This window comes from Pomacea canaliculata, linkage group LG2, assembly GCF_003073045.1.
Source record: "Pomacea canaliculata isolate SZHN2017 linkage group LG2, ASM307304v1, whole genome shotgun sequence".
Classification (NCBI taxonomy): Eukaryota; Metazoa; Mollusca; class Gastropoda; order Architaenioglossa; family Ampullariidae; genus Pomacea; species Pomacea canaliculata.
This window is the reverse complement of record NC_037591.1, coordinates 31,984,163-32,005,817: the sequence shown is the minus strand read 5'-3', so window position 1 is coordinate 32,005,817 and position 21,655 is coordinate 31,984,163. Positions and strand designations below refer to the sequence as shown.

At 39.2% G+C, this 21,655-nt stretch overlaps 3 protein-coding genes across 6 annotated transcripts in view; all 3 read right to left on the bottom strand.

Moving 5' to 3' along the window:
• Positions 1 to 21,655, bottom strand: part of LOC112555799 (neuroligin 4-like) — a 41,007-nt gene that overhangs the window by 8,574 nt on the left and 10,778 nt on the right. The gene's annotated exons all lie outside the window — the stretch shown is intronic.
• On the bottom strand, positions 309 to 20,013 carry LOC112557589 (bile salt-activated lipase-like). 4 transcript variants are annotated; one of them, XM_025227545.1, is made up of 6 exons: positions 19,490 to 20,013; positions 18,431 to 19,082; positions 17,952 to 18,035; positions 17,284 to 17,422; positions 16,503 to 16,809; positions 309 to 2,376 (listed from the first exon to the last, which is right to left on the bottom strand). In XM_025227545.1, exons 1-6 carry the CDS (start codon positions 19,858 to 19,860, stop codon positions 2,145 to 2,147), a joined length of 1,785 nt encoding a protein of 594 aa, XP_025083330.1. In that variant the 5' UTR covers positions 19,861 to 20,013; the 3' UTR covers positions 309 to 2,144. The 4 variants fall into 4 exon arrangements, with proteins under 4 accessions (XP_025083330.1, XP_025083333.1, XP_025083332.1 ...); XM_025227548.1 differs by lacking the exons at positions 309 to 2,376; positions 16,503 to 16,809; positions 17,284 to 17,422; ... (1 more) ...; positions 18,431 to 19,082; positions 19,490 to 20,013 and adding exons at positions 9,581 to 10,052; positions 10,494 to 10,800; positions 12,113 to 12,251; ... (1 more) ...; positions 13,294 to 13,945; positions 14,350 to 14,867; XM_025227547.1 differs by lacking the exon at positions 309 to 2,376 and adding an exon at positions 9,588 to 10,052.
• On the bottom strand, positions 2,842 to 4,897 carry LOC112557591. Its single transcript, XM_025227550.1, has 4 exons — positions 4,848 to 4,897; positions 4,380 to 4,463; positions 3,681 to 3,818; positions 2,842 to 3,053 (listed from the first exon to the last, which is right to left on the bottom strand). The coding sequence occupies exons 1-4, from the start codon at positions 4,875 to 4,877 to the stop codon at positions 2,982 to 2,984; spliced, it is 324 nt and encodes a 107-aa protein (XP_025083335.1). The 5' UTR covers positions 4,878 to 4,897; the 3' UTR covers positions 2,842 to 2,981.

The window sequence follows — 21,655 nt, the reverse complement described above, 5'->3', positions numbered from 1 at the left end:
CAGCACCTAGTGGCACTCCCACTTTGTAAACAACTCTAAACGCTGCTGACTGAGACACCGTGGGTCTGCCTCATGAGTACTGGGAACTAAAGAAAAAAGTGAGGAAAGACACACACACACACACACACACACACACACACACACACACACACACACACACACACACACACACACACACACACACACACACACACACACAGAGTTTCGTACAAAAGTAAGCAATATATTACTTCACTTTTTTATTGATAATGTTTAGCATACACTTGAAACTACCAGTGCATGTTTGCGAAGAAAAAGAATTTTGATGAATATTTTAGTCGTCCTACTGCTTTTTGAATTTTGTCTTAGTCACTGTTTGGTGATCTTCACTTTTCAATGGGTTTGTGATATTCTGTGTACCCCAGAGCTCTATGAAGTTTTAAACCTGGCTCGGTTTGTAGCATGGTTCAACATATGACTGTCTAATTCCTTCAACCTTACAACACCGTCCTCTGTTTTCTTTAATCTCGGATTTTAAATTCCAGGTATTAGTCCAAAGTCCGGACCCTGTCAGCCACGTGTGCCATTATTCTTGTCCAGCAGCAGGAAGAGCAGTGAGCCGTCATCTTGATTCTAAAGGCAGTTGGTACTGCAATTTGTTGTTTATTAGTTTTTACTCGGATGGGATGTTCCGTTTTTTGTCTGAATGATGAGAAAATAGAAAACCTTTGGCAATCAAAACATTTTTCCCGTCCCGATAATCTAAACTGTAGATTAATTATGACTACTAGTGGACCTGTTCTTGTGAAGTGCCATAAAAGGAATACAGTTTAGCGTGCTCACAATGTTTCAACTTTTCTTTTATGCACGTGCATTTTAATTATTTCCTGTTTGTTTTTAAAGAGATATGTTGTATTTAACTCGTTTTTTTCAAAAGGTTTTCAACTATTTCGACTCGTCAAAAGAATGAGAGTGATGTCCTTTTGACTTATGGTTTGAAGGGTTAGTTCTCTGCTTTTTGTAGGTTCTTGTAGAGTCCATCAGCCATTTCTTCTGATCTTCATCACTATCCTGCACGTGTTTTACCTCAACTACTTCGTTTTCTGCACATCGATGGCAAGATAACTCTAGTGTAATGCGACATCACTCTACTTTACCATATCAGCTTCAAATATCAGTTGGGAAAGAACGAGAGGCTTTGTAGACATGTAGTGACGAGTGAAAAGGCTATAAATAATCATACCTTGAGTGATCGTCTTGAGAATATATCACCACATAGTTTCACCGTTACATTTGATAATTTGATTTGGTGAGTCTGCTTGAGGGTCCAACAGTCCGGCTGTCTGTGTTGGCCCTTTATTTCTGAGAGCAAGATGTCTTAAAAGAGTTCTAAATGTTGCTACCAATCTGCTTATGGATGTTCTTTCTTATTTTGCATTGCATTTTTGTAGTTTCTTCTTCTCCATTCTACATTTTTGCATCATGGAGTATCTCCCTTTGGATTAGTGTTGTCTTTATTGTATATTATGTGCGTGCCATGGCTGTTGCTGTGCTTCTGGTAACAGTTTTTATTCAAGAAATGCTCCTCTATTTCACAGTTTTGAACCTCAGACAGCTGTGGCTACGTGGCGACAGTGTGTGTGTGTGTGTTCATGAACATTGTGATCGTGCTAACATGCTTTATTATATTGTCACTCTGTATTTCTAATATTGCGTGGGACTTTGTATATAATTATACGTACAATGCTTTATTCTTCGCTGTTGTAAGGAAAGGACGATTTATGATAATGACTACTATTATCAGTGTTGGAATTTGGATGAACAGGTCGTTATAAATCATGGAAAAGACGAGATTATTTTCCCTTCACGTTGATTATACAGATATTTATTCTGGTATTTAACAAAAATTTTCGGAATATATAAGACAATACTACATCTCTGAAAGATATGGTAATAAAATATTTATGAAAATTGCTAACTGGGTAATGCAGAGACTCACAGAATGTAATATTGGGATGCAAAAGATTGCGAGTTCATCAGTCCATCCTAACTCATAAATAGCTTTTATTACTTTTTTACTGATACCCTAACAAACACAATTTGACAGTCATCATGACCCAAAAACGGTGAGTACACGATGGTTAGAGCTTTTTCTGGTGATATGGTCATCCTATCAACTCGGACAAAGTCGGCACGTGGGATGTCGAGTGGTTTGTCTGGTTAAACGCTGGGTCCAGGAGAGTTGGAAGTAGGTCGAGCCAGAGCGAGGTCTCGCGTGGACGGATATGATGCTGTATTGATGAGGAGTTGGCTTTGATGGACAGATAACTCTCGTCGATGAGGTTGAAATCTGTCCAGCAATCTTGTGAAGATGATCGAGGTACGATCTGGGGATTTCTGTCATGGAAACAAAACTACTGATGTAGTCATGTTATTTTCACAATAGCTGTACTACTTCAGAAGTAAGTTTGTTAAAAAATGTGTTAATCACGTATTATTTCGTAAAAATTTTCCTCATATTGATTAACAAGAAATAATATTTTACAATACGGGATATCTATTGTTAGAAAATCTCGGTTCCTTTACATTTGATAGCAATCACATGATAGTGACTGGAGGAAGGGCTCAAAAATGCTTGACTACTCCTATCCAGATACAGAAAATATCTGCAGCTTTGCTGTATCATTAAATGCTCAGTAAAAAAAAATGAGAACCCATACTTCTAAGTAGTCCACTATAATATTCTAGACAGAGAGTGACATCTTACCCTGACTTCACAAAATCCACGATCACCGACATGAAGACTTCACGAAGGCGGTCATCATCAGCAGTCCAGGAACTGGCGTTGATGAAAAGCCAATCAATGTCGAACTCGTATATCAGGTCATACCCGTGTGGTGTACCCAGGTATCTATCTGAGAAATATGCGGGGTAGTGCTCAAAAAGGTACACCAGGTTTCTTCGTGATGAACTTTGACCCCTGGCCACAGCGCGAGCGAATTCTATGAGTGGCACGTAGAAACCAGCATCTCCTGCAGTGTCCAGCACTTGTTTCTTGTCCAGCAGCGCAATGTCTGTGACCACATAGATGTTTGTAAGCTAAAGGACTTTAGTACTGATAAGAAGGTGCAATTTCTGAGATAAAGATGGATGCACCAGTCTAACTGAAACGCTCAAAACATTTAACAATGTTAGATTATGTTACACAACCTTTCTGTGCTGCCGATGATACTCAAAGTCTTGTGAAATATAAATCGTCAGTTTGATAATACGTTTATTAGCACGAACTTGCTTAGGGGATTTTTTCATTATTGCTCTGGTCAAAAGAGGTGAGTGAGACAAACAGTACATAAATTTTATTTTTACGTTCTTACCTCTTTATTATCCATTGCAGAGAAAGCAAGTATATTTTTATACTAATTATAATGTTAAGCCGACTGCTACAATTTGTATTCAAAATTCAATCGTTACATCATCACACGTAGACTCAACAGTGAAAGAATAGCTAAACATGCGTTTGAGGAAAAGTGCATGTGTGTGTGCTTGCGCGTGTGTGCACAATGTGTATGGTGTATGTATGTGATAGAAACTTCAAGGATATATATATATGTTTATGTATGCGTGTATGTAAGTGTATGTTTGTGCGCGTACATGTGTATTCACCGCGTGAGTGGTAGGAGTTCTACTTTTTAACTACATACCTGAATATCTCGGGTAAGTATAGAAAAACTGACCACTTCTTCCACAACTGCTGAGGTATTTCCAAACTTCTGTTCTATCAGAAGGGGCACGAGGTCAAGGTCATAGAATTCTGGTTTCAGAATGACTGAGTCGCTGGACTGTATCACACAAACAATAACAACAATACTTTCTCCACATAGGTGTTGTAAAATGGTAACATCGAAAACATTTTAAAAACTACATTATTTAAATAAGTACAAGATAAGAGCCCTTAGAAATGAGTAATCTTTGTTAACGAGTCGAGGCTTTTTAGTTGCTTTACACAAAACAGTCAGAAAGTGGAATTTCAGAAAGGTCAGCTCAAGTAATCTTTTTCACTTGTGTATCTTTAATCAGAATTTTAGTTAACAGTACACGTGCACTGAGGTTTTTGTATATGAGAAACAGAAGTGGCACTTCATTTAAATAAAAAATCCCTCACAACATTGCAGTGAACGAGGCAGGTATGGTTGGTTTGAAGAGTGAGGAGATAAGAAACAGAATCAAATTAAAGTACAAATAGAAAAGGTTAGACTACGTGTTTGTACATCATATTGTTAGTGCACTGGTAAACTGATTGCCGAGGTCAAGATCGCCTATTTAATTGAAAATTAAATCCTACTTTGTAGTTTGATGATTGTCACACAAGAAACAGACTTATTAATCACAATCCAAGTTACCGTTAACTGCAGCACCAGAGAGGAGAGGATCCCTCCTTCGTTGTTGACGCAGCCGCTGAGGTAGTCTCTGTCGTAGAACCCGATCTACAACAGTGTGTAGTAAACAAGTCACAAGTAAGTAGTAAGAAACTAATAAACCAAGAATTTAACAAGCAGTGGACATTTTCATAGTTTAAAAAATGTACTGCAAAAAATTTATTTCTGGAAATTCAGCATCTTTAAGCCTTTGGTCTTTCATTAAAGTAGGACAAATATTTTGTTATTTGCTACACTAAAATGAACCAAATTAGAAAGTAAAAGAAATAAATCTTTGGGCAATTGTATTCGAATATTTTTTATCTAATGCTTATCCTTCAACGTCTCTGCAGGACTACCATCATCTAATTTGATGTATCCGAATTATCTGGAACATTGATGGAGGAGTAATATAAAAAACAGAATTATTTTGAGACAATTATTTGAGAATACCTGTTGTAGATATTCATTGTCGTTCATCATGTCTTCGGGGTTTTTCCTCACAAAGTCACCATCTACTGTTGGTACAAACACAAAGTCTATGATTGCCCTGGCTAAGGTTGTCTGCTGGGATGAGGCTGAAAATGATTTGTTGAGGGGACGCCCTCCTCACACAGGAAAGAAACCCCCGGTTGAATGCTGCATCCCCGGTGCTCGTGGTGGAGCGTGGAGACGGACAGGTGAGGTTGAGTGCCAGCTTCTGTGCCTGGTCCAGCGGCTTCATCTGGAGCGCCCATGATGACGTGGCGGCGCCGCTCTGCAGGATGGCTCTGGCGAACAGCCCTCGTGACAAAGGCGTTAAGGTCTGGTACGCAACGCCGGCTGAACCCGCAGACTCGCCTCCGATGGTGATCTTGTCAGGGTCACCGTTGAAAGCTTGGATGTTGTCCCTGACCCACTGGATGGCCAGGTGCTGGTCCCACAGGCCGTAGTTACCAGGTAGCGTCGGGTCGCCCGTGCTGAGGAAGCCGAGGGCACCAAGGCGGTAGTTCAAAGTCACGACGATGATGTTGCCCTTGGTTACAAGCCCTCCCACACTGTATATGTCAGAACTGCCCCATACAAAGCCTCCGCCATGAATGAAAACAAATACTGGAAGTAGGTTCCTGAAAGAAGAAATTCACTGTTATTAGCTGCAGGCCTTACTTTCTCAAAAAAATGTGAAATGTCGCTGAGTTATCACAGTTTATCAGGGTGTGGTAGGATGAATGGAGTGAGCAAGTAATTGAGTGAGTGGCCTATTTCGATGTGCATGTTCATCTTTAATCTGTGAAACAACGTATACAAACTCAATAACATGGGGAGGATACCGTCTTACACAACGTAGCTTTATCCTATGACAGAGGTTATACACATTCAAAAACATGTGTAGGGGTCTCTTCTTACATAACATAGTTGCATATTACAAATAATAAATGTTACTATTTCGTTAGGTAAAGCGTTGAAGTTTATCATAAGCATAAAAGAAAACACTACAAAAACAAAGATTCTATAGGAATTTGCGGACTCGCTATGTCTTACCGTTGTGAAGTACCAGACGACCTAAAGACATTGAGAAAGAGACAGTCCTCGCTCATCATCGACTGAAAGTACTTCGACAATATTGAAGCACCCTGCCAACAAAAGTTTCCAAATTGTCCAGCATCAAAGCGTCCCTGGTCAAAGGGAGGATGAGGCTGGGGCTTCGAGAAGCGCAGGTCTCCTACAGGTGGCGTGGCGTACGGAATGCCTCGGAAAGCTTCGTATTGTCTCCCGTTCTTGGCAGTCAGCATCCTTCCGCTGATTGCTCCCAGCTGAGTCTGGACAACCGGAAGCGACATCTGCTGTGTACCGCCATGACTTGTCGCCGTCAGCAGCAAAGCCACACACAGTAATGGCGACATTTGCGGCCAACGTTTTTTAATTCTGAATTGTCGATGATTGCACACTGAGAAAGTTAGAAATCCGTTTAGAGAGTGAATATGTAGGACGCAATGGACCTCTTGAAATTTGAAATAGCTTATCCTGTGTGAGATCACATCAGATGTTGCACGGATTTTACTTTATCATTGATTAAATAATAAATAGTAGCTTAAACAAAAGTGTTTTTATGAATAAATAACCTTTAACACGGGCTTCAAGATTTAAAGCAAAGCATTCGCATGTTCGGATTATTTAGTCAGGCGGAAAAATTAATATTTTTGCATTTAAAATCATAATAATAGGGCTGCTCAATAACTTCGCTAGCTACGTCTAAATTCTTAATTTTTATTAAAAGATTAAACATTAAATTATCCTTAAAATATTTATTTTCAAATGAATTTGAAGAACATCACCATTTATCCTTGAAAATGGAAAATGAATGACTCGTCAATGGTATAAACGTTTACATATTTACATAATCAACATAATTATTAAGAACATTTTAATGGTGAATGCATTGATCTTTGGCATTTTGAAATGTCTTTTTCTTCCAAGTAAGCAAATCAACCTCAAACAGACCGACAGACTCTGAGAATATACTATTTGAAACACCTTCTAAATCAGTCTTACCTGTGCCGCTCGCTTTGAAACACTTACATTCAAAAATCTCGGTATGTCTGGCTTTTCTTTTCAAGCAAAACCCGGTGATTGTCGATCATTATACATTGCAACGCCAACATTACATTATATTGCATTGCATTAACCTCTGTGAATTATTTTTTTTAAGCATATGTAATTTGTAAAAGTGTTTTTAGCAGGGAAGCAACAAGTACATACTTTGCATTCTCTCGTGTTTACTTTCTGTACTAATTTGATGGATTGGACATTGAAGTATATACTTCTTACCTGTAAGTACGTCAAGGGTGAGGAGCTTTTATGTTAACACAGAAATTCGTCCCATTTATAGGCGAGAGGTTATTCTAGTTGACGGTCAGATGACTTGCATAATCCCAGCAGGAGGTAGCGGGGAAGACATCTGAACAAACAGTGGAATGGTTGACCTGAATTGAAGCGAAAGGCCAGTCCAGGCCTTCTCCCTTTGTAAACAACACTAGATACTTGTGCACGAGGTGCTTTGGTGCTGACGTACTGGCAACGAAAAAAAAGCAAAAAAAAAAAAAAAAAAAAGAAGACATTACTCGCCTCTTCTCTCGACTCGATCACCTATGTCTTTGAAGACAAGCATAATACAATATTACCAACAGTAAAAATAAGCAAAGGGGAGGCAAAAGATAGACAGAGTATAGCGAAAACACACTTGACATTTTGACCTGTATGTAGTTGACAAACAGTGTGATGTTAGTAATTAGAGTGGCACTCCCACTTTGTAAACACCTGTAGACGCTGGTGACCGAGGCGCCGTGGGTCTGCCTCATGAGTACTGGCAACGAAAGAAAAAAGTGAGGAAAGACACAAACAAAGACACACACAAAGACACACATAAACACACACACACACACAACACACACACACACACACACACACACACACACACACACACACACACACACACACACACACACACACAGAGTTTTGTACAAAAGTAAACAATATAGCACTCCACTTTTTCATTGATAATGTTAAGCATACACTAGAAACTACCAGTGCATGTTTGTCAAAGAAGACAAAAAGCTTTAATGAATATTTTAGTCGTCCTACTGCTTTTTCCGTTTTGTCATAGTCACTGTTTGGTGATCTTTTTTCAATGAGTTCGTGATTGTCTGTGTACTCCAGAACATTAACAGTTCGAACCTTGCTTGGTTTGCAGTATAGTTCAACATTGCTTTAACATTACAACGCCGTCCTCTGTTTTCTTTAATCTCGGATTTTAAATTCCAGGTATTAGTACAAAGTCTGGACCCTGTCAGCCACGTGTGCCATCATTCTGGTCCAGCAGCAGGAAGAGCAGTGAGCCGTCATCTCGATTCTAAAGGCAGTTGGTACTGCAATCTGTTGTTTATTAGTTTTTACTCGGATGGGATTTCAGTTTTTTTGTCGGAATGATGAGAAAATAGAAAACCTTGGCAAATCAAAACCTTTTTTCCGTCCCGATAATCTAAACTGTAGATTAATTATAACTACTAGTGGACCTGTTCTTGTGAAGTGCCATAAAAGGAATACAGTTTAGCGTGCTCACAATGTTTCAACTTTTCTTTTATGCACGTGCATTTTGATTATTTCCTGTTTGTTTTTAAAGAGATATATTGTACTGAATTAGCTCCTTCTTTCAAAATGTTTGCAACTATCTCTTTTTGTAAGAAGAATGAGAGTGATGTCCTTTTGACTTATGGTTTGAAGGGTTAGTTCTCTGCCTTTTATAGGTTCTTGTAGAGTCCATCAGCCTCTGTTTTGATCTACATTATTATCCTGCACGTGTTTAAGTTAACTTCTTAGTTTTCTGCACATCGATGGCAAGAGAACCATAGTGTAATGCGACATCACTCTACCATATCAGCTTCAAATATCAGTTGTGAAAGAAAGAGAGGCTTTGTAGACATGTAGTCACGAGGGAAAAGGCTATAAATAATGATACCTTGAGTGATCGTCTTGAGAATATATCACCACATAGTTTCACCGTTACATTTGATAACTTGGTTTGGTGAGACTGCTTGAGTGTCCAACAGTCCGGCTGTCTGTGTTGGCCCTTTATTTCTGAGAGCAAGATGTCTTAAAAGAGTTCTAAATGTTGCTACCAATCTGCTTATGGATGTTCTTTCTTATTTTACGTTGAATTTTTGGAATTTCTTCTTCTCCATTCTACATTTTTGCATCGTGGAGGATCTCCCTTTGGATTAGTATTGTTTTTATTATATATTATATGCGTACCATGGGTGTTCCTATGCTTCTGGTAACAGTTTTTATTCAAGAAATGTTCCTCTATTTCACAGTTTTGAACCTCAGACAGCTGTGGCTACGTGGTGACAGTGTGTGTGTGTTTATGAACATTGTGATCGTGCTAACATGCTTTATTACATTGTCACTCTGTATTTCTAATATTGCGTGGGACTTTGTATATAATTATACGTATGTATATAATTATACGTACAATGCTTATTCCTCGCTGTTGTAAGGAAATGACGATTTATGATAATGACTGATATTATCAGTGTTGGAATTTGGATGAACGCATCGTTATGAATTATGGCAAGGATTAAATTATTTCACTTTCACGTTGTTTATACGGATATTTTTCTGGAATTTAACAAAGATTTTCGTAAAATGTAAGACAATACTGCATCTCTGAAAAATATGATAATAAAATATTTATAAAAATTGCTAACTGGGTAATGCAGAGACTCTCGTTGTGTAATATTGGGATGTAAATGTTTGCGAGTCCATCAGTCTATCCTAACCATAATTAGCTTTTATTACTTTATTACGGAGACCCTAACAAACAATTTGACACTCATCATCACCCAAAAACGGTGAGTACACGATGGTTAGAGCTTTTTCTGGTGATATGGTCAGCCTATCAACTCGGACAAAGTCGGCACGTGGGATGTCGAGTGGTTTTTCTGGTCAAAAGCTGGGTCCAGGAGAGTTGGAAGTAGGTCAAGCCAGAGCGAGGTCTCGCGTGGGCGGAAATGATGCTGTATTGATGATGAGTTGGCTTTGATGGACAGATAAGTCTCGTCGATGAGGTTGAAATCTGTCCACCCATCTTGTAAAGATGATAGATGTAAGATCTGGGGATTTCTGTCATTGAAACAAAACTACAGATACAGTCATATTATTTTCACAACATGTAAATCACATATTATTCCCTAAAACGTTTCCTCATATATTGTTTACAAGAAATACTATTTTACAATACATGACATCTTTTGTTAGGAAAATCTCGGTTCCTTTACAGTAGTTTATATTCACATATAGTGACTATATATTCACTTGTGTGAACAAGGGCCGACGATGTCAACCTGGTACCATGCATGGGAAACATACTCATTTTGTATTCTTACACAAAATTCTACCCACACATCATATATAGTGAATGGAAATAAAATGCGTGACTGCTCCTATCCAGATACAGAAAATATCTACAGTGGTGCTGCATCATTAAATGCTTTGTAAAAAGAATGAGAACTGACACTTCTAAGTAGTGCACAGTAATATTCTAGACAGAGAGTGACATCTTACCCTGACTTCACAAAATCCAGGATCACAGACATGAAGACTTCACGAAGGCGTTCATCATCAGCAGTCCAGAGACTGGCGTTGACTAAAAACCAATCAATGTCAAACTCATACATCATCTCATACCCGTGTGGTGTACCCAGGTATCCATCTGAGAAATATGTGGGGTAGTGCTCAAAAATGAACACCAGGTTTCTTCGTGATGAACTTTGACCCCTGGCCACAGCGCGTGCGAATTCTGTGTGTGGCACGTAGAAACCAGCATCTCCTGCAGTGTCCAGCACTTGTTTCTTGTCCAGCAGCGCAATGTCTGTGACCACAGAGAAGTGTGTAAGCTAAAGGACTTTAGTACTGATAAGAAGTGTTATTTCTGAGATAAAGATTGATGCACCAATCTAACTGAAACGCCTTATAACATTTAACAATATTAGATTATGTTACACAACCTTGCTGCGCTGCTGATGATCCTCAAAGTCTTGTGAAATACAAATCGTCAGTTTGATAATACGTTTATTAGCACGTTTATTATTTAGGCAATTTTTTCATTATTGTTGTGGGGAAAACAGGTGAGTGAGACATACAGTACATATAATTTATTTTTACGTTCTTACATCTTTATTATCAATTGAAGAGAAAGCAAGTACAGTTGAGCCTCGGTTAGCGAACGCCTCGGATAGCGAATATTTCGGATAACGAACAAAAATTTCGTTAAAAGTTCGTCTCGGATAGCGAACAAAATTTTGGATAACGAACAGCCACGTGAACCACACGTGACCGACCAACATGTCATCATTCTCGCTCGAGACACAGTTACGATCGGCCGTTCCTTATCTATGCGCATCCTTCTTATTTAGTGATTGTTGTGCTTTATTTTAATAACATAATCCTCAATCATGGCTCCAAAGAAGATTAAGTGTAATTAATAGTAGTGAGGTAATGACAAGGAAGCGGCCAACAAATGAATTGAAAAAGGAAATGATTTCAAAGTATGAAGGTGGCATGCGTCTGTCGGATATCTGATGTCGTATTACCGAAGAGTTTTATACAAAGGCGCAGAAGGAACAGACACTGGACAAGTTTTTTTCCTTTAACCTCAAAGCTACAGAAAAGGGAAGTCACCCCCGATTTTATAATGTCACGTGTGCGCATGGAGGGGGAATCCAAGCAGTAATTCCACCCCTTCCTCCCCACACCTCCATCCACCCACGCCGTCAAAACGACAAGTTTCCTGATGTTTAAATGCTTTCGTTAATGTTTTTATGTTTAACTCCATTTATATTGCATTATAACTGTTCTCATTAAAACAAATACCTTTATAGCCTGTAACTTTCAAATATTAGCGAGTCAACAGGGGCTGGGAACCAATTAAATCTATTTCCTTTATTTCTTATGGAAAAAGTTGTTTCGGATAACGAACATTTCGGAAAGCAAACAGCTTTCCAGAACGGATTAAGTTTGCTAACCGAGTTTCCACTGTACATTTTTATACTAATAATAATGTTAAGCCGACTGATATAATTTTTATTCAAAATTCAATCGTTATATCATCACATGTAGAAAAAACAGTGGAAGAATAGCTTACGTACATGCGTTTGTGGAAAAGTCCATTTTTAACTACATACCTGAATATCTCGGGTAAGTATAGAAAAACCTGACCACTTCTTCCACAACTGCGGAGGTATTTCCAAACTTCTGTTGTATCAGAAGGGGCACGAGGTCAAGGTCATAGAATCCTGGTTTCAGGATCACTGAGTCGTTGGACTGTATCACAGAAACAGTAACAACAATACTTTCCTCCACGTTGGTCTTGTTAAATGCTTAGCAGAGAAAAAACATTTTTAAAACTACACTCTTTAAATAAATACAAGATAAGAGCTCAGCGAAAGTCAGTAATCTCTGTTTACGAGTCAAGGCCATTTAGTGACCTTACACAAAAGCATCAGAAAGTGGGACAGAAGGGTCAGCTGAGGTAAGCTTCTACACTTGTGTATCATGAATCAGCATTTTAGTTAACAGTGCACGTGCACTGAAATAAAATAAAAAGTCCTTCGGAATATTGCAGTGAACGAGGCAGGTATGGTTGGTTTGAAGGGAGATGAAAGAAGTTCCCAGAAAATCAAACTATGGTGTGTCTTGTATGTAGAGATTGAAAAGGTTAGACATACTTTGTACATCACACTGTAAGTGCAATGGTAAACGGATTGCCGAGGTAAACATCGTCAATTTAATTCAAAATTATATCCTACATCATAGTTTAATGATCGTCACACTAGAAACAGACTTAATAATCACAATCCGAGTTACCGTTAACTGCAGCACCATGTTAGGGAGGGTACCTCCTTCGTTGTTGGTGCAACCACTGAGGTAGTCTCTGTCATAGAACCCGATCTACACGAGAGGACAGTGAACATGTAACGAGTAAGTAGTAAGAAACAGATAAATCAAGAATTTAACTAACTAAATAAATAAATTTAATTGGCATGTTTTTCGGAACAATAAGTGAGCGAGTAATGGATATGTTCATAGTTTGAAAACTGTTCTGCAAAATTTTTTTTTCTTCTGGAAATTCAACATTAAAGTAGGACAAATATTTTATAATTTACTGCAGTAGTATAGTAGAATAAATGAATAAATAAATGAATTAATCCTTGGGCAATTGCAATAAAATATATTTATTGAAAACATATCGTTCAACGTGTCAACAGCACTAACATCCTCTTGCTAGATGTATTCAAATTATCTGAAACAAAGATGGGGAAGTAATATTGAAAATAACTATCATGAGACAATTAAAAAAGAATACCTGTTGTAGATATTGATTGTCGTTCATCATGTCTGCAGGGGTTTTCCTTACAAATTCACCATCTAATGTTGGTCCAAACACAAAGTCCACAAGTGCCCTGGCTAAGGTTGTCTGGTGGGATGAGGCTAAAAGAAGTTGTTGAGGGGACGCCCTCCTCACACAGGACAGAAAATCTGCGTTGATTGCTGCATCCCCGGTGCTTGTGGTGGAGCGTGGAGACGGACAGGTGAGGTTGAGTGCCAGCTTCTGTGCATGGTCCAGCGGCTTTCTCTGGAGCGCCCATGATGACGTGGCGGTGCCGCTCTGCAGGATGGCTCTGGCGAACAGCCCTCGTGACAAAGGCGTTAAGGTCTGGTACGCAACGCCGGCTGACCCCGCAGACTCGCCTCCGATGGTGATTTTGTCAGGGTCACCGTTGAAAGCTTGGATGTTGTCCCTGACCCACTGGATGGCCAGATGCTGGTCCCACAGGCCGTAGTTACCAGGAAGCGTCGGGTCGCCCGTGCTGAGGAAGCCGAGGGCACCAAGGCGATAGTTCAAGGTCACGACGATGATGTTGCCCTTGGTTACAAGCCCTCCCATACTGTATATGTCAGAACTTCCATATGCGAAGGCTCCGCCATGAATGAAAACAAATACTGGAAGCAAGTTCCTGTAAGAAACAATTCTGTCTTAAGCTGCAGACCTTACTTTCTCAAGAAGATTAAATGTCGCTTAGTTATCTCAGTTTATCAGGGTGTGGTAGGATGGATGGAGTGAGCGAGTAACTGAGTAAGTGGCCTATTTCGATGTGCGTGTTTAAACTGTGAAACAGCATATGCAAACTCAACAAGACGGGGAGGATACCGTCAAACATAACGTAGCTATATCCTATGACAGAGTTTATACACATTCAAAAACATGTGTAGGGGTATCTTCTTACATAACACAGTTGCATAGCAAAAATGTAAAATGTTATCATTTCTTTAAGTAAAGGTCTGAAGTTAACCACAAGCATAAAAGAAAACACTACAAAACGAAGATTTTATAAGGATTTGCGGGCTCGCAATGTCTTACCGTTGTGAAGTACCAGACGACCTAAAGACATTGAGAAAGAGACAGTCCTCGCTCATTATCGACTGAGTGTACATAAACAACATTGAAGCAGGCTGCCAACAAAAGTTTCCAAATTGTCCAGCATCAAAGTGTCCCTGGTCAAAAGCAGGCTGAGGCTGGGGCTTAGAGAAGCGCAGGTCTCCTACAGGTGGCCTGGCGTACGGAATGCCTCGGAAAGCTTCGTATTGTCTCCCGTTCTTGGCAGTCAGCATCCTTCCGCTGATTGCTCCCAGCTGAGTCTGGACAACCGGAGGCGGAGATGTTGTCGATGTGTTCTGGGAATGTGTGAGCGTGATGCTGAGCACACTAACAACAAGGAGGTAAAGTAGCATCTTTAAAGAGTTTCTGTCTAGTTTGTGCTGTCAGTTTTTTTAGGTGAGACCCAGTCGGTTCATATGATCCTTATGAAGGCTATTGTGTGCAAGTCGTTTCACCAGCTCTCTTATGAGCCTGCGCAGACAGCCCCCTGTGCCTTACCAGTAAGCGGCGGAGTGATATACTTTAAAGAATCTTGAACTTTAGTGCTTTCTAGGACGCGAGTAGGAACACGTGACACAGCTCTGGCCTATAGTTTGCTCGAGGGGGAATGTTAGAGTAAAGATTATGTGTGATTTTTTTTAGAAATCAAATAGTTTCTTTCAGTGCACACAAACGATTTCGGACAGTGTAACCTTTATTAAGAATACGTGTTTCATTTTTTTAAAGTAAAATGTACAATTTGGCGTTACCTCGGTTTCTTATCAAATAGAGACAAGACTTATCTAGTGCGTTGTTTATAAGGGACGATAGGGAAATTCAGAAACTTTAGTGACAGTATTCATATTATTGAGTGTAAAAATTATTTTTGTTTAATCATTTTACTGGCAACCTGACTTTTAGAAAGAGGCCAACGCTTAATTTATTGCCACGTGACAAAGGTGTAATTGCTGTTGTGACAACGCCTTTTTAGGTTTATTCAAGTGTTCTCTCATCTACCGCAGCCTTTAGCAATGTGCTCTCTCTGCTTTGGTTGCAATAACAACTAAAGAATGATACCCATCTCAGCCTGATGGTTATTTTATACTAACCGTCACAAGCATCCTCTGGAAAGGCTTTCATCCTTTGGGAGTACAGTGGCAAAAAAGGTTTTTTAACAACAACCAAAGTGCTTAAAATCAACAAAAAAAAAGGCTTTATTTCACTTTTACTTTGTTTCCAGAGGACTGATTTTTTTCTGGTATTTAACAAAGATTTTCGGAATATGTAAGACAATAGCTTATCTCTGAGAAATATGATAATAAAATATTTATGAAAATTGCTAACTGGGAAATGCAGAGACCAGCAGAATGTAAGATTGTGATTCCAAAGGTTGTGAGTCCATTAGTACATCCTAAACCATAATTAGTTTTTATTACTTCATTACTGAGACACTTACAAACAATATTTAACACTCATCATGACACAAAACACAGAGTACACAATGGTTAGAGCTTTTTCTGGTGATATGGTCAGCCTATCAACTCGGACAAAGTCGGCACGTGGGATGTCGAGTGGTTTGTCTGGTCAAACGCTGGGTCCAGGAAAGTTGGAAGTAGGTCAAGCCACAGCGAGGTCTCGCGTGGGCGGATATGATGCTGTATTGATGAGGAGTTTACTTTAATAGACAGATAACTCTCGTCGATTTGGTTGAAATCTGTCCACCCATCTTGTAAAGATGATGGAAGTAAGATCTGGGGATTTCTGTCATGGAAACAAAACTACAGATACAGTCGTGTTATTTGCACAATAATTGTATTCATAGACAACATACAAGCTTTAGAAGGAAGTTTGCTAAAAAATGCTAATCACATATTATTCCCTAAAACGTTTCCTCATATATTGTTTACAAGAAATACTATTTTACAATACATGACATATATTTTGTTAGAAAAATCTCGGTTCCTTTACAGTTGAATGCCTTCACATAATACTGACTGGAGGTATGGTTAAAATGGAAATGAAATGCTTGACTGCTCCTCTCCAGATACAGACAATATTTGCAGTGGTGCTGCATCATGAAATGGTTAGTAAAAAAATGAGAACTGACACTTCTAAGTAGTGCACAGAAATATTCTAGACAGAGAGTGACATCTTACCCTGATTTCACAAAATCCACGATCACCGACATGAAGACTTCACGAAGGCGTTCATCATCAACAGTCCACAGACTGGCGTTGACTAAAAACCAATCAATGTCAAACTCATACATCATCTCATAGCTGTGTGGTGTACCCAGGTATCCATCTGAGAAATATGTGGGGTAGTGCTCAAAAAGGTACACCAGGTTTCTTCGTGATGAACTTCGACCCCTGGCAACAGCGCGTGCGAATTCTATGAGTGGCACGTAGAAACCAGCATCTCCTGCAGTGTCCAGCACTTGTTTCTTGTCCAGCAGCGCAATGTCTGTGGCCACAGAGAAGTGTGCAAGCTAAAGGACTTTAGTACTGATAAAAAGGTGCATTTCTGAGATAAAGATTGATGCTCCACTCTAACTGAAACGCTCATAACATTTAACAATGTTAGATTATGTTACACAACCTTGCTGCGCTTCCGATGATCATCAGAGTCTTGTGAAATACAAATCGTCAGTTTGATAATACATTTCTTAGTACGAACTTGTTTAGGCAATTTTTTCATTATTGTTGTGGTCAAAACAGGTGAGTGAGACATGCAGTACATAAAATTTATTTTTACATTTTTACCTCTTTATTATCAATTGCAGAGAAAGCAAGTACATTTTTACGCTAATCATAATGTGAAATAGACGGCAACAATTTTTATTCCAAATTCAATCGTTATATCTTCACATGTAGACACAGCAGTGGAGGAATAGCTAACATACATGGTTTCAGGAAAAGTCCATTTTTAGCTACATACCTGAATATCTCGGGTAAGTATAGAAAAACCTGACCACTTCTTCCACAACTGCTGAGGTATTTCCAAACTTCTGTTCTATCACAAGGGGCACGAGGTCAAGGTCATAGAATTCTGGTTTCAGGATCACTGAGTCGTTGGACTGTATCACAGAAACAGTAACAACAATACTTTCGTCCACGTCGGTCTTGTTAAATGCTTAGCAGAGAATTTTTTTTTAAAAAAAACTACATTCTTTAAATAAGTACAAGACAAGAGACCAGTGAAAGTAGAATCTCTTTTTACGAGTCAACGCCATTTAGTAACCTTACACAGAAAGTGGGACAGAAAGGTCAGCTCAAGTAATCTTTTTTACTTGTGTATCTGTAATCAGCATTTTAGTTAACAGTACAGGTGCACTGAAAAAAAAAAATAAAAAGTCATTTGCAGTGAACGAGGTAGGTATGGTTGTTTTGAAGGGAGATGGAAGAAGTTCCCAGAAAATCAAACTGTGGTGTGTCTTGTATGTAGAGATTGAAAAGGTTAGACATACTTTGTACATCACACTGTAAGTGCAATGGTAAACGGATTGCCGAAGTCAAGATTGAACATTTAATTAGAAATGAAATCTTACATTACAGCTTAATGATCGTCACAATAGAATTAGACATAATAATCACTATCCGAGTTACCGTTAACTGCAGCACCAGAGTAGAGAGGGTACCTCCTTCGTTGTTGACGACACCACTGAGGTAGTCTCTGTCGTAGAACCCGATCTGCACGAGAGGGCAGTGAACATGTCACAAGTAAATAGTAAGAAACAGATAAATCAAGAATTTAACTGACTACATAAAAAAGTTTAATTGATATATGTTTCGGAACAATAAGTGTGCAAGCAATGGATATGTTCATAGTTTGAAAACTGTACCGCAAACGCTTTTTTTCTTGAAATTCTTGTAAACATTTGTTCTTTCATTAGAGTAGGATAAATAAATATATATCAACCAATCAATCAATCTTTAGGAAATGCTTTAAAATTTTTATCGAATACCTATCGTTCAACGTGCAAGCAGCACTGACATCATCTAGTTAGATGTATTCAAATTATCTGAAACAAAGATGGGGAAGTAATATTAAAAATAATTATCATGAGAAAATTAAAAAAGAATACCTGTTGTAGATATTCATTGTCGTTCAACATGTCTGCAGGGTTTTTCCTCACAAATTCACCATCTACTGTTGGTATAAACCCATAGTCTATAAGTGCCCTGGCTAAGGTTGTCTGCTGCGATGAGGCTAAAAGAATTTGTTGAGGGGACGCCCTCCTCACACAGGACAGAAAATCTGCGATGATTGCTGCATCCCCGGTGCTCGTGGTGGAGCGTGGAGACGGACAGGTGAGGTTGAGTGCCAGCTTCTGTGCCTGGTCCAGCGGCTTTCTCTGGAGCGCCCATGATGACGTGGCGGCGCCGCTCTGCAGGATGGCTCTGGCGAACAGCCCTCGTGACAAAGGCGTTAAGGTCTGGTACGCAACGCAGGCTGACCCCGCAGACTCGCCTCCGATGGTGATCTTGTCAGGGTCACCGTTAAAAGCTTGGATGTTGTTCTTGACCCACTGGATGGCCAGATGCTGGTCCCACAGGCCGTAGTTACCAGGTAGTGTCGGGTCGCCCGTGCTGAGGAAGCCGAGGGCACCAAGGCGGTAGTTCAAAGTCACGACGATGATGTTGCCCTTAGTTACAAGCCCTCCCATACTGTATATGTCAGAACTGCCCCATACGAAGGCTCCTCCATGAATGAAAACAAATACTGGAAGCAGATTCCTGTAAGAAACAATTCTCTGTCTTAAGCTGCAGAACTTACTTTCTCAAAAAGATGAAATGTCGCTGAGTTATCTCAGTTTATCAGGGTGTGGTAGGATGGATGGAGTGAGCGAGTAATTGAGTGAGTGGCCTATTTTGATGTGCGTGTGCATCTTTAACCTGTGAAACAGCATATACAAACTCAACAATACGTGAGATATCGTCTTACAAAACAAAGCTTTATCCTATGACAGAGTTTATACACATTTAAAATGTGTAGGACTATCTTCTTGAATAACATAGTTGCGTATTAAAAATGTAAAATGTCATCATTTCCTCAACTAAAGCACTGAAGTTAACCACAAGCATAAAAGAAAACACTACAAAATGAAGATTTTATAAGAATTTGCGGGCTTGCAATGTCTTACCGTTGTGAAGTACCAGACGACCTAAAGACATTGAGAAAGAGACAGTCCTCGCTCATCGTCGACTCAGTAAACTGTAACAATATTGAAGCACTCTGCCAGCAAATGTTTCCAAATTGTCCAGCATCAAATCGTCCCTGATCAAAAGCAGGATGAGGCTGGGGCTTAGAGAAGCGCAGGTCTCCTACAGGTGGCCTGGCGTACGGAATGCCTCGGAAAGCTTCGTATTGTCTCCCGTTCTTGGCGGTCAGCATCCTTCCGCTGATTGCTCCCAGCTGAGTCTGGACAACCGGAGGCGTAGATGTCGTCGATGTGTTCTGGGAACGTGTAAGTGTGACGCTGATGACACTAACAACAAGGAGGTAAAGTAGCATCTTGACAGATTTTCTGTCTAGTTCGTGCTGTCAGCTTTTTTATAGGTGAGACCCAGTCGGTTCATATGATCGTTGTGAAGGGTTCTGTGTGCAAGTCGTTTCACCCGCTTAATTATGAGCCAGCGCAGACAGCTCACTGTGTCTTACCAGTAGACGGCGGAGTGATATACTTTAAAAAAATCTTGAACTTTAGTGCTTTCTAGGACGCGATTAGGAACACGTGACACAGCTCTGGCCTATAGTTAGCTCGAGGGGTAATGTTAGAGTAAAGATTATGTGTGATTGTTTTAGAAATCAAATAGTTTCTTTCAGTGCACACAAACGATTTCGGACAGTGTAACCTTTAGCAAGAATATGTGTTTCATTTTTTTATATGTAAAATGTACAATTTGTCGTTACCTCAGTTTCTAATCAAATAGAGACAAGGCTTATCTAGGGCGTTGTTTATAAGAGACGATAGCGAAATTCGGAAACTTTAAAGACATTATTCATATTATTGAGTGTATAAATTATTTTTGTTTAAGCATTTTACTGGCAACTCACATTCAGAAAGAGGCGAACACCTAATTTATTGCCACGTGACAAAGGTGTAATTGCTGTTGTAGCAACGCCTGTTTAGCTTTCTTCAAGTGCTCTCTCATCTACTGCAGTCTTTTAACAATGTAGAAATTTAGAAATTAGATCAACGGGAGCCTTCTTTTTAATTACAGATGAGTATGGTAGTTTGATTGAAACGTATTTAGACACTCTGAGGAATGAATATTTTTTTCAATGAATAATAATTATTAATTTCTCGAGAGTGGCTTATATCAATTGTCTTGAAGATTTTCATGTTCTCACCTGCATCTCAAGCCATGTAGTGTTCTAAACTTTGATATTGTTACTGCATGGTGAGGGTGTAATGATCTGAAGGCTAAACCTGAAGGCTGAACCCAGTGTTTGTCATATATGCTGTGCATGTTTGAGGCTGTTATTCATCCAACCTTTATCCTAAACCTCATGATTATTGCTGCAATGATCATGAATAAAATATGCATCCTTATTAACTAACGACTGATAACAAATAACAATGATAGGTCTGATGGCAAACCTACAGTTAATGCTTTTTGTTTAAAATTACTGAAATATTTGGTAATGGACAAAGTTACAGAGCTAGAATGTTGTTGATGTAGTTTAGAATAAAACTCATCATATTCTTGCTTTGTCCACCAAGAGTTCACTACAACTGTACAAGGTGGATGTTGTGAACAACTCTCAGGTTTCATGTGAACTGGGCAGATTAGACAGATTATCTGTAGTTATAATTCATGGTTCCAGTGAAATATTTGGATTTACAGAGCTTCTATATCAGTGTTTTCTCAGAATTATGATGTTAAAAATGAAATTATGTTGTGTCTGGTTAAAGCACCTTTACAGGCCGGATGTGGTCCGTAGGTTGGGTACCCCTGTTCTACATAATGTGCTAATGTTCACATCTGTCCACATTTGTAGTACCAGTCTCAAAGCGCAGAAAGTTTGTTTTGTTTGAACACTACTCAGATAGTATTCTGGGATCATTCTCTTCCCACATCTGTCTAATCTGTAATAGCTTTGCCTTAATTGTAACACTGAAATTCTGCATAAAATAAATTGAACTTTACCATCAAGTATGAAAGCTTTAAGAGAGGGATATGTGAACAAGGGAGTCTTGTTTTGTTGTTGCACTTAAAGCTGGCTGACCTCCATAAAGTTCAACATCATGATTATCATCATGCTCATCATCCAGGTGGTTTGGAAGCTTGTAGTATAGTACAGA